Here is a 14,069-nt window from a genome sequence, read left to right on the forward strand (position 1 = left end):
GATGCAGTACTGGGTGTCCTGTTGATATGCAGTGCCTTTTACTGTTAAAAAAAAAAAAAAAAACTTAAGCAGCGCGTCTAAAATAAACTGCTCATGTGAAAATAAATTGGACCTGACGAGCCTGAGACGCATTGAATAAATGGACTGCTAAGGGTTAAAGGTTACAACCACATTCCTGACAGTTTCTTAAGACGAAGGTTAGTCTAAACAGGGGTAATCAAAGCATTGTTAAATCAGTCTCATATAGATGTTTTGGTTCAGAAGGCAATTCTTACTCTTGCGAGATAGACGATCTTTACCTTACAAGGATTATCTAATATCAAGACAGCTAATTTGGATTCTAGCTTTTAAATGCAGACTGATAATTGCCTTGTCAAACCCACATCCATTTGTATGAATCACATACAACAAAACAGTTACTAATAGCGTTCATTATCTCAAAGCATGAATTGAAAGCAATAATACTTTTCTTACATTCTACCTCAAACAAAACGTTTACTTTAAAGGCCGGCTTATTCTGAAGTTCATAAGAGGATAAAACACTACATGTTATACTTCGCAGATGGAGATAGAGACGCAATCTGTTCCTTCGCTTTGGTTTTTGTTATTGAACCTGAAAGGACCCATGTGAGACCCAGTGATAAAGTACAGTGAGTGTTTTGTTTTTGTCTAATTGTTTGTGTTTGTTATTACATGGCTTAACACGTTCCAGTGCTGTCGCCAAGGGCCAGTACAAAATCTGGAAAAGCACTTCACTTTTGTCACAAATAAACTTGTACCACCCATCGCGAGCACTCAAGCACACACCCAGGACTGGCGACTGTGTTTGTACATTGTGGGAAAGATACGTGTGTTTATTCGGGACTGCAACCCATTTATTTACTTCCAGTGTATTACACATTGTTGTGTATTGCCTGGAGTTATTGTTTGGTCACCAGACCAGGATTACAATTGATTAAAAGCCCTTTCCAACTGGATTACAACTCTCTGTCTATTCATTGCGCACTGCATCACTCCTGTGCCTGTACACAATCAACCACTTTGCCACAAAGAGTCATTAACTATTTAGGTATTCCACTGAAACAGCAAATCCTCCACCCGATATGCACTCTTCCTCAGAGTATATCTGGGATATTCCACCGTAGACTCCGGCACTGCTAGCTTGTCGACTTCAAATTATATGTCCAGCTGTCTTCCTCTGGTGATCAATCGGGGCTAAGTTAGAGATTTGATTCCAAGTACTTTTAGAATTTTACACATCTTATTACGTGGTGGACTCCCTCACCAAGGCAAACAATGGGGTTGTTATCCTGTATCAGAGTCTCCGAAAATGGTATCTCAATCAGATCGCAGACTGCAGGTTTTCAAATTGCCTTATTCTGCGTGTCAGAGCCCTGATTTGAAAGTTGTGCTCATCCTTTTCTCACCCCACTGATTGCATAGTTTGTTTATTTGGGGTTGGGCCAGAGTCCACGTGGAGTTTTTTCCCACTTCGTTCTGAGACAGCCCACTGTTCTCTATTGGTCCGCTGTTTTGCCCCTGTCGGCTGGATTTATGAGGTGGACTGTTCTTTGTCCGTGGTGTCAAAGCAGACTGGTTTTTACCTTGTGGAAGACACCCCCTGGTGCCACAGGATTTATTCAACGACAGTGAAGATAAACCAATTTCTTCAGTATTTAGTTTTGACTAAAAAACAAAATTCTGTCAGTGGGGGAGTTTTGTGACAAGAAACCAAGCAGACAGATCTAGGACTCTCCACCCTGTATTCAATTTCTGTTAATTTCATACAGTGATATTATGACCCAACCTGACACTACAGGTGTAACAAGTGGATCTCAATGGCACTGCCTCTGGATATTGCGTTGCATAGTTGCGTTGTATATCCAGTCGGAGGGGCTCAATGGACCCACTACGTTCATCACAATCCAAAAGGACTCCAATAAGGGGCAATGGGACTAGCGGGGCTGGGCGAACCCACCCCAGTGTTACCTGTTGACACTCCGGGCAGTCCGTCACATTTCCTCATGTCCCATCCAATAAAATCTGGTCAATATCTGACCCAAAGTCTTTCCATAACCCAAGTGTCCAGAAAAAGGGATATCATGGGCCAACCACATGACTTCAACCAGGAAAGACTTTGCAACCAATAATTGGGTTACAGGCTGTCCTGTACCCAGGGTTTGGGGAAACTCTATACAGTATACGCCCGGTTACAATAATATTCCTTCCCCTCAATAGACCGAACCTGCCCCTGAATGTTCACCAGAGTGGGACCATTATGCTGCTCCCACTCCAAGTCAACATTCCAGTCCAAAAATGCCAGTATATTGAGTGGGACTATAGTAGTCTGTGCACTAGGGGTCTCAGTAACCCCCCACCCCACTGGTCACATTGGGCTCCAATCCGCTTCCAATGACATTGAGGATTCCCCTACCAATCCCCAACCTTGTCTCATTGATATTCCCTTCCGTTTTGTCGCCCTTTGCTCTCTTACATATACAGAAATAAAAGCAGTACAAAACAGGCAAATATGGTTAGGTGTAGTGAGTTATGACAAAGGTATGTAAACATACCGAAATGTTGGGAAGTTATTTTGTGTGAAACCATTTCAAGATTAATCCTACGGATGTAAATGGATGAAAGAGGCCCAGAGTACAACATTATTCCAGGTTATATACAGTGCCTATAGAAAGTCTACTGTCAAAATGTTCACCTTTTGTTTCCTTATAGCCTGGAATTTAAAATGTATTAAATAGTTTTTTTTTTTCATTTATCTACACATCCTACCCCACAACTTCCAAGAGAGAAAAATATTCTAGAAAATTGAATAAAAACTGAAATAGCTTGGTTGGATAAGTGTCCACCCCCCTTGTAATAGCAATCCTAAATTAGCTCAGGTGTAACCAATCGCCTTCAAAATTGCATAACATGTTAAGTGGCCTCCATCTGTGTTTAAATTGTAGTGATTCACATGATTTCGGGATAAATTCAGCAGTCCCTATAGGTGCCCTCTGCTGGGTAGTGCATTTCAAAGCAAAGACTCAACCATGAGCACCAAGGCACTTTCAAAAGAACTCTGGGACAAAGTTGTTGAAAGGCACAGATCAGGGGATGAGCACGGTCAAGACGATTATTAAGAAGTGGAAGGTGTATGGCACCACCCAGACCCTGCCTAGATCAGGCCATCCCTCCAAACTGGATGACTGAGCAAGAAGGCGACTGATCAGAGAGGCTACCAAGAGACCAATGGCAACTTTGCAAGAGCTACAAGCTTTTATGGCCAAGACTGGTCAAAGTGTGGATGTGACAACAATATCCCAAGCACTCTACAAATCTGGCCTATATGGTAGGGTGGCAAGAAGGAAGCCATTATTCAAGAAAGCCCACCTTGAATCCCGTTTGACGTATGCATAAAAACACTCAAAGGCAAAAAGTTTTGTAGTCTGACGAAACTAAAATGGAACTTTGGCCTAAATGCAATCGTTATGTTTGGCGCAAACCCAACACAGCGCATCACCCAAAGAACACCATCCCTACTGTGAAGCATGGTGGTGACAGCATCATGTTATGGGGATGTTTCTCATCGGCAGGGACTGGGGCATTTGTTAGGATAGAAGGGAAAATTTAATGGAGCAAAGTACAAAAAAGTCCTTGAGGAAAACCTGCTGCCCTCTGCAAGAAAGCTGAAACTGGGAGGAAGTTCACCTTTCAGCATGACAATGACCCAAAGCACACAGCCAAAGCTACACTGGAGTGGCTAAGGAACAAAAAGGTAAATGTCCTTGAATGGCTCAGTCACAGCCCCGACCTAAATCCAATCAAAAATTTGTGGCATGACTTGAAGATTGCTGTCCATCAATGCTCCCCAAGGAACTTGACAGAGCTTGATCAGTTTTGTATGTAATTTGTAATATGTGGGAGATACTGAAATTGAAGAAGGGAACTATGAAAAAGACCTAGGAGTTTGTTGACTCAAAAATGTCTTCATCTAGACAATGTGGGGAAGCTATAAAAAGGGCCAAAGATGCTCGGCTATATTGTGAAGAGTGTTGAATTTAAATAAAGGGAAGTGATGTTAAAACATTACAATGCATTAGTAAGACCTCACCTAGAATATTGTGTTCAGTTCTGGTCACCTCATTACAAAAAGGATATTGCTGCTCCAGAAAGAGTGCAAAGAAGAGCAACCAGAATTATCCGGGATGGAAGTGATTCTTATAAATGGATAAGAATCACTTCCATCCCGGATGATTTGATTCGTATAAGCGGTTGATTCTTAAAAGCATTAATATTTTTTTCATATGGAAAAAACGCATAACAAAGGCTTGCAAATATTTATGGCTTTACAGTATATAAAGTCATATTTACTATCCAACCATGCCTCATTATTTTGACTGACTCATACATTAAATATATACTGCAGACTCAGAGTGGAAAATTAAATGCCCCTCAGGAAGACTATTGTTACCTGTGGCTTCGGGCATTATAGCTCCCTGTCGATAACAATAGCTATTCCCTCGGGTCAATACATTTTCACTATAGCCCTCCTCTCCAGTCCATATTTAGTGTGTGTATATGTATATGTATGTATGTATGTATATATATGTGTATATATGTGTGTGTGTATATATATGTGTGTGTGTGTGTGTGTATGTGTGTATATATATATATATATATATATATATATATATATATATATATAAAATGTGTCTAGCTATACATTCCCCCCCGCCCCACAATGCCATACTATTGAAGCAAGACAAACATCCTATCTAGTGCCACATGTTCAATCTATTTTTGTCTAGCACCAGATATCTTATAAAGTCTCCTTCCACTCATTCTTCAGTTCGTACAAGTTAACTCATTTCAATTTGTGCTTGGTAAAACCAATGAAAATCTCTACAAATACAGGAATCTACAATATATACCTCACAAAGGTAATCTATAGACCACAGCATCTGTGGACAAGAGATTATAGCAATAACCCAGGAGTTAAAATATCAGGTTAAAAAAGCTAAAGGCTGTAAACTCAGAAGAGTAAACACTGTCATCTTCTAATAACTATAACAACTGAAATAGTAAACACATTTATTTGTTTCTTTTGTTCATTTTTCTGCTATATACAGTTTTTAATGAAGAAAAAGAAAAAAAAAATCCATGAAACAGCAATATAAATAAATACATTGAATAAATAACTAGACAACAGAGATACAAGGAGTTGCCTTGGCAACAACAAACGCAAATGTTGATTGGTCATCATGCTCACAAGTGTCCATGAGGCAATTTGGTGATGAAAGCAGGGACATGGGTTCCCTGAATTTGTGTATTTCTTATTCCTCTAATTTCATTAATTATCATTACAAACATACAACCTTCTAAAATATCTGCTGTGTAACAAGCAAACAAAACATGCAAGCGTTAATCTACCGCCACATTGACAACATTTGCAGCTCTTCAGGTTGATTTTTCAAGGCAAACCAACATCAGCATTCAATATTGCTCAAACAGATTACAAAAATCAAAAGGAATACAACTATGTATATCTTTGCTGCTTATTGCCAGTAGGGAGCAGTGTTTATCTTCATGATTAGTCTGAGGGTGCTGTAAACTGTTTAAAATCAAATACAAAAAATCTTAATGTTTTGAGACATGTTTATATATATATATATATATATATATATATATATATATATATACAGACGTGCTCAAATTTGTTGTTACCCTTACAGCTCAATGAAATAATGCTTCATTCCTCCTGAAAAGTGATGAAATTAAAAGCTATTTTATCATGTATACTTGCATGCCTTTTGGTATGTCATATAATAAAGCAAAGAAGCTGTGAAAAGAGAGGAATTATTGCTTATTCTACAAAGATATTCTAAAATGGCCTGGACACATTTGTTGGTACCCCTTAGAAAAGATAATAAATAATTGGATTATAGTGATATTTCAAACTAATTAGTTTCTTTAATTAGTATCACACGTCTCCAATCTTGTAATCAGTCATTCAGCCTATTTAAATGGAGAAAAGTAGTCACTGTGCTGTTTGGTATTATTGTGTGCACCACACTGAACATGGACCAGAGAAAGCAAAGGAGAGAGTTGTCTGAGGAGATCAGAAAGAAAATAATAGACAAGCATGGTAAAGGTAAAGGCTACAAGACCATCTCCAAGCAGCTTGATGTTCCTGTGACAACAGTTGCAAATATTATTAAGAAGTTTAAGGTCCATGGAACTGTAGCCAACCTCCCTGGGCGCGTCCGCAAGAGGAAAATCGACCCCAGAAGGATAGTGCGAATCGTAGAAAAAGAACCAAGAATAACTGCCAAAGAAATACAAGCTGAACTCCAAGGTGAAGGTATGTCAGTTTCTGATCGCACCATCCATCGCTTTTTGAGCGAAAGTGGGCTCCATGGAAGAAGACCCAGGAGGACTCCACTTTTGACAGAAAAACATAAAAAAGCCAGACTGGAATTTGCTAAAATGCATATTGACAAGCCACAATCCTTCTGGGAGAATGTGTCCTTTGGACAGATGAGTCAAAACTGGAGCTTTTTGGCAAGTCACATCAGCTCTGTGTTCACAGACGAAAAAATGAAGCTTTCAAAGAAAAGAACACCATACCTACAGTGAAACATGGAGGAGGCTCGGTTATGTTTTGGGGCTGCTTTGCTGCGCCTGGCACAGGGTGCCTTGAATCTGTGCAGGGCACAATGAAATCTCAAGACTATCAAGGCATTCTGGAGCGAAACGTACTGCCCAGTGTCAGAAAGTTCTGTCTCAGTCGCAGGTCATGGGTCCTCCAACAGGATAATGACCCAAAACACACAACTAAAAGCACCCAAGAATGGATAAGAACAAAACATTGGACTATTCTGAAGTGGCCTTCTATGAGTCCTGATCTGAATCCTATTGAACATCAATGGAAAGAGCTGAAACTTGCAGTCTGGAGAAGGCACCCATCAAACCTGAGACAGCTGGAGCAGTTTGCTCAGGAAGAGTGGGCCAAACTACCTGTTAACAGGTGCAGAAGTCTCATTGAGAGCTACAGAAAACGTTTGATTGCAGTGATTGCCTCTAAAGGTTGTGCAACAAAATATTAGGTTAGCGGTCCCATCATTTTTGTCCATGCCATTTTCATTTGTTTTCTTATTTACAATATTATGTTGAATAAAAAATCAAAAGCAAAGTCTGATTTCTATTAAATATGGAATAAACAATGGTGGATGCCAATTACTTTTGTCAGTTTCAAGTTATTTCAGAGAAAATTGTGCATTCTTCGTTTTTTGTGGAGGGGTGCCAACAAATTTGAGCACGTCTGTGTATATAATATATATTATATAATTAGTGTGTGTGTGTATATATATGCTAGTAGACTGTGTAGTGCCTTATATGGTTTTAAAAATAGTGTTTACATATTTGAGAAGAATTTTACCATATACTATCAGCTCAGTAGATGTTTATGTACATTTGGGTGAAAATGAAAATCCTTATTAATATCTATTTTTTCTTGCTGGGGTATAACAGAGCTTGAAATGTTTAATTACTTCGTAACAGAATCATGTCAAGTTGGCTAAGTTGGAGTCCAGAGAGAGAACTGTGGAATAATGCACTAAAGATCCACCACAGAATTATATATTTAGGGTCAAATTGAACATGAATGTGGTGCATTGAAGCTACAATGCTTTTTACAGTTTTAGTTTAGCAAATAGCTGTAAATGCCAACAGACAGGCAAATTTAGTTTTTTTGAAAAGGCAACGATGTTAAAGTTTTAATGGAAAGGACTGAAAATGTGATGGGCTTTCACAAACAACATACTGTAAGTTGTCTCTTAAAGTTAACTGCTTTAAAAAAACAACAGATTTGAGACAGTCAGATCCCACAAAAACTATTCTGACAAGTTGTGTTTTCAAGGACTTTTTTAACATTTTACTTTTTATTATCTACATCTTCTTGTTACGGTTACAAAACAAAGCAAATTAACATGCCATAAAAGTTTTAATATTGGAAACTCCAGTTAGTCCTAGATCTCATTCTGCTTGGAAATGTCAGCAGATATGCTGCCATACTCATTAGAGCGTGTTGAGATGCCCAGGTACTGCTTCAGCAACTCATTGTAACGCTTTGGATTGTTCCACTTGCGGGCAGATTTTCGGATGCCTATGAATCCTCCGTAGCGCTTCTGCAAGGACCGCCCAGGGCCCATAAGTTTCCTGTACCCGTACTTTCCCTTCATGAAACCTCCAAAACGCTTAGACAGGCCATTGGTCACCTGAGGAGTGCCATGAGCATTGTCATCTTCTAACAGGCTCTCATCCACCTCCTCCTCTCTGTGGAAAGCCCCTGTGATTTTGGAGACCAGTTTCTCTCCTTCGATGTTGTCCATTCCAAAGGCCCGAGTGATGTCAGTAAATTGCTTCAGTACTCCAGTGTAAAGCAGGCCTTCCTCCGCCAGGGGCAGTTGGGCCACCACTCCTCTCTCTAATACACCCCCTAGTGGCAAACCCACAACCTTCCGGCATATCTCCCAGGTGATGGCAGTCGAGACCTTTCCCCCACACTCGACAATGCACACCTGAAACAGGATGTGAGCTGTTAGTTGCATAGAAGAGTGATGTGATTGAAAAATATAACTGACATATAACTGAATTTACACTGGAAAGTTTTTTTATTAATGAGAACAACATGCATTTACAGACTTTGCATGTTATGGATGCTTTAAAACAAAGTTAAATATACAAATACTGTAATAAGTTCCAAAATGGAGAACTACCTATATGGTAACAGTATCCTGGGAGACAGTCAGCATGGTTTTAGGAAAGGGAGATCGTGTCTAACTATGCTGCTTGATTTTTTTTGAGGATGCAACATCTACAATGGATAATTGCAAAGCATATGACATGGTTTATTTAGATTTCCAGAAAGCTTTTGACAAAGTCCTGCATAAAAGATAAATTCTCAAACTGAATGCAGTAATGATTCAAGGAAATGCATGCACATGGATTAGGGAGTGGTTAACATGTAGAAAACAGAAAGTACTGATTAGAGGAGAAACCTCAAAATGGAGTGAGGGTAACCAGTGGTGTACCACAGGGATCAGTATTAGGTCCTCTGCTATTCTTAATCTACATTCATGATTTAGTTTCTGGTATAGTAAGAAAACTTGTTAAATTTGCAGACGACACAAAAATAGGAGGAGTGGCAAACACCGTTGCAGCAGCAAAGGTCATTCAAAATGATCTAGACAGCATTCAAAACTGGGCAGACACATGGCAAATGACATTTAATATAGAAAAGGGTAAGGTACTGCACCCAGGCAATAAAATGTCCATTATAAATACTATATGAGAGATAATGAAATTGAAGAAGGAATCTATGAAAAAGATCTAGGAGTTTGTTGACTCAGAAATGTCCATCTAGACAATGTGGGGAAGCTATAAAAAAGGCCAACAAAATGGATATACAGTCAAACCTGCTCATGCGACCACCTTTATTTAGCGACCATCTGGTCTAAGTGACCACTTTTAAATTTCTCCCAATGATATTTGTGCTTTTATTTAACTGTATTAAGCAACCACCAGTCTAACGCGACCAGCGACTACAATTCTCTTACCCAGCAACGGACTCAAACCTGCATTAAGCATACTTACACAGGGCTATTGTTATAAGAAATATGGTTTTGAATGGTACGTCCTAAATTCAAAGGAATACGGTAACCATTTTAGCTGTCTTTTCTCTGTAATCAATAAAACAGCAGCGCTCTCTTGTAAGGAAGAGAAAAAACGTGGAGAAACAAAAGGTCCTCCCTAGATGACAGAATTAAAGTTAAACTTTTAAAGACAATAAGTGCCAGAAAAAACGTTGAAAAATAAATACGACGCTAGAAAGACGCAGATACAGCATTTTGAAACAGAAAGAACTAGGGCTTGAAGTTTTAGGTTTTTATTTTTGTTCGCGTGACCGTGTTTTGAGCCGATTTCAAATCTTAATTAAACCGTTAATTACTAAACAAAGTCGTTTCTTTTTATCTTGATGTCCTGATTGACTTGCTGATTCTTTTTCAACTTCATTATTCAAACACAACAGCAATGACATTAATCACTTTCCCCAGATCCTACTTTAACTTGCATTTCGTTCTCACACTTGCCTGGGTACTAGGTAGCTTCCAATGTGTGTTTCGTTTTGTGTTGTTCTTTCCTGCTAATTTAACAGAATGTTCTCATAATTAGGATGTGGCGGCTTAAGACATTAAAGGCAACCCGTTAAAATTAAAATAAATACCGAAAAATTCAAGCCATACTAATAAGAGTATGAAAACAATGTGCGTGGTAATCGAAAAAGATATGCTTATGCTGGCATTGGTTTCAGGATTCAATGAATCAACACTTACCTGAAAAGCAGACACAGGCATTGAAATTTGCAAAGGATTTAAAACATTTTGTCTGACCTGAGACAGGCAAGCAGTCATTACTTTCACAAAATGTGTTTTGTAAATGCATTATCTAAATGAATGTTATTAAATTACATACGTCCTTTTGTTCATATTATATCTTTTTTTTTTGTTTTCTTTTACAGTGTATGTAAGACATACATAATTACAGGAAAGCATGTCAGAGACAAATAGAAAATTCATAAGTCATGGGCCCTCTTTTAAGGGACCATCTGTGTTAAGAGGCCACTATTAGACTGTCCCTTGAGTGGTCTCATAATACAGGGTTGACAGTATAGTGAAAAGTGTTGAATTTAAACCAAGAGAAGTAAGGTTTAAAACTTTACAATGCATTAGTAAGACCTCATCTAGAATATTGTGTTCGATTTTGGTAATCTCGCTTCAAAAAGGATATTGCTGCTTTAGAAAGAGTGCAAAGAACAGCAACCAGAATTATTTTGGGTTTAAAAGGCATGTCATATGCAGACAGGCTAAAAGAATTGAATCTATTCAGTCTTGAACAAAGAAGACTACACACCGATCTGATTCAAGCATTCAGCATTCTAAAAGGTATTGACAATATCGACCCAGGAGTCTTTTTCAACCTGAAAAAAGAAATAAGGACCAGGTGTCACAAATGGAGATTAGATAAAGGGGCTTTCAGAACAGAAAATAGGAGGCACTTTTTTACACAGAGAATTGTGGAAGTCTGGAACCAACTCCCCATTTAATGTTGTTGAAGCTCACAGCCTGGGATCCTTCAAGAAGCTGCTTGATGAGATTCTGGGATCAATAAGCTACTAACAACCAAATGAGCAAGATGGGCCGAATGGCCTCCTCTTGTTTGTAAACTTCCTTATGTTCTTGTTTCATTTTTCTAAATTATTTTGATGTCCTTTGCAATACCTATAGACTTCAGTGTCTGAGAAAAGTAAATAGTCAATTTTAAAACCTTTTATGAAGTTTCTTAGCAGAAGTACTGAATATGAAGGATTTATATTGTCTTGTACAGCTTATGACATATTTTCTGTCATATGAAGCTTCTATTCTAAGTATCAAAACAACAAAAGACCTATACATGGAACAACATAATACTGTCGAGCAAAAACCTCTGGTGTTATGAACAATAAATAAGGAAATGAAAAAATAAATGTGACAAAGCTTTAGTTTTTTTTTAAAAGTCTGTTTAATTAATAAAGTAAAGTTTTATATTCCTGAAACTTTCTGGACAATTGGCAGTTTCAATACCAAAATAAAAGAACAGTTTAATTAATATCAACAATTATTTTATTATTTCTATATAAAAAATAAACAGTATACCTTGTAAAAAAAAATGAACTGTAAAAAGACCCTTCTCTAGTTCACAGATTTACATTTTTCAAAATTTCTTTGTTATAGATTGTGAAATACAGCACACCCTTGCCATAGCCCTTCATTATAATAATTCTTTGGCTATAACGAACCTGGCCCCTGGATAAAAAAATAAAAAAAACTAAATATAAACACACACTGTCAACATCCCGGTCTGTACGCACGAGATGCCACCTCCACAGTGAAGTCAACTCTTTTGTCTTAATAAAAAGCTTGCGTTGTGTAACTTATGCCTCCGAAACAGAAATCATTTTATGTTGAAACAAAGCTGGTAACTATATTGATCGTTTGAAAAAAGGAGTAACTCTGGCATATCTCTGTCGTGAATATAGGTTGTCAAAAAAGCACTCTGTTTTTTGGCATGTTCAGCAAACATGCGGCAAAGCAAAATTTAATTAAAGAAAAAACAACAACAACAACAAAACTTGAGGATCTGATTAACTAACTTTTCATGTTAAACTTTTCATGTCGGGTTGATTTGGAATAAAAGATCAGTTTGGGATTCTTGCATGTTGGATTTTGTGAGATTTGGTACACTTTTGAAACGATTCATGTCAGATTGATTTTGAATAGAAGTTGAGCTTCAATTTGGAATTTTTGCTTTTTGTACTGGTGTTTTAATTTAACAAATAAGATCAAGCAAAGGCAGAATACGAACAGGTACATGTCATTCTACTTTTATTCACAATCTCATCTCATTAACTCCAACAGTTTATCGTTCATCTTTATTGTCCTTTCGCTACAATGAATCTCTCGCTACTATGAACAAAAGGCTTTGACCCCAGCAGGTTCGTTATAGTGAGGGTGTACTGTATTGAGGGAACAGCCAATCAGAGGATGAGGTGAGGACAAGATGATTGAATACCAGATCTGTAGAAGTTACATTTCCTATTGTTGATTTATTGAGGTTACTATTTGGAAAGCAAGATTTTTCTCTTGAGCAAAACTATATTCTCACAATTTCCTTTTTGTTTTGCAGTTGATTTGTTTTCAAGAATGTATTTTCACTCGGGTTAAGCCAATGACTACATTTACAACAAAAATAAAGGTAGCACTCTGATTGACATGCTATTATTCCTTTAAAAAATCCCTTGGTTGTGTCTTTTTTTATTTTGATAAGGGTTTACAACAAACTTGTAAGTGCCTCGCCAGTGGGGAATCAATTTATGGTAATTAAGAAGGGGCTATGTTAATATTTCATATGCTTATCTTGGCGAGAGCCAAGTTCAAATCAGCATGAAGTTTTAACATCTACTCTCGTGTAATGGAAATCATTATGGAACGCATTATAAGAACGCACCAATAATTAAAGGTGCATAGCAGTAAAAATTTTTACAACAACTTTAAGATTTTAACTAATCATAGCCATCTGGGTTTACAGCAGATGTAACGGTTCTAATAGTCATCTCTGTTTTTTGTATCTCCAAGGATCATAAAAGTAATAATTTGTTAAATGTTTTTATTAAGATTCCCTCATAGCACAAAATTGATTCCTAATGTGCTGTGCTAAAGTTGTGGCAACATGCTATCACTACTACTACTAAGAATTTATTTTTTAACTAAAGTTAACATGTGCTTTGTGTTTTTTGGTTAATCGGAATGGCAACTATCAGAATCGCTACACTGTAAAAGAGGTACAATTCCTAACTTCAATATATTTTCAAAGAAAGGCTATAACTACTATAATTATTACAAGAGAAGTATTTTATATTCAAGTATTTTTCAAAAGTGGGATTCAATGCTATGATCAAGTTCCGTAAGTTAAGGGTTTATTGATTGATATAAACAGAGAGCGTAGCTCGTTTTCCATGATTTATCAGTTATAGTCTGGAGGCATATATATATATATATATATATATATATATATATATATATATATATATATATATATACACACATACAGTGCCGTGAAAGTATTTGCCCCGTCTGATTTTCTGCATTTTTGCATATTTGACACTGAATGTTATCAGATCTGAGTGAACAAATAACACAAATGTGATACATATTTCATTTATTTATTAAAGAAAGTTATGCAACACCCAATGCCCCCGTGTGAAAAAGTAATCGCCCCTTAGACTCAATAACTGGTTACGCCACCTTTAGCAGCAATAACTGCAAGCAAACGCTTCCTGTAGTTATTGATTAGTCTCTCACAGCGCCGTGGAGGAATTTTGGCCCACTCCTCCATGAAGAATTGCTTCAACTCAGTGATTGCTTCAACTCAAAATTTGATGGTTTGAGCATGAACTGCTCGTTTCAGGTCCTGCC

At 37.5% G+C, this 14,069-nt stretch overlaps 1 protein-coding gene across 2 annotated transcripts in view; it reads right to left on the reverse strand.

The window, feature by feature from the left end:
* Positions 1–6,874: 6,874 nt before the first annotated feature.
* LOC117402232 (prepronociceptin-like) overlaps positions 6,875–14,069 on the reverse strand; it is a 37,845-nt gene continuing 30,650 nt past the window's right edge. For both annotated transcript variants that reach the window (XM_059024765.1, XM_059024764.1), the window contains exon 3: positions 6,875–8,576. In XM_059024765.1, the coding sequence (XP_058880748.1) occupies positions 8,025–8,576 (552 nt within the window). In that variant the 3' untranslated portion in view covers positions 6,875–8,024. The remainder of the gene's footprint in view (positions 8,577–14,069) is intronic.

The sequence above is a fragment of the Acipenser ruthenus genome, chromosome 5 (assembly GCF_902713425.1).
Source record: "Acipenser ruthenus chromosome 5, fAciRut3.2 maternal haplotype, whole genome shotgun sequence".
Lineage (NCBI taxonomy): Eukaryota > Metazoa > Chordata > Actinopteri > Acipenseriformes > Acipenseridae > Acipenser > Acipenser ruthenus.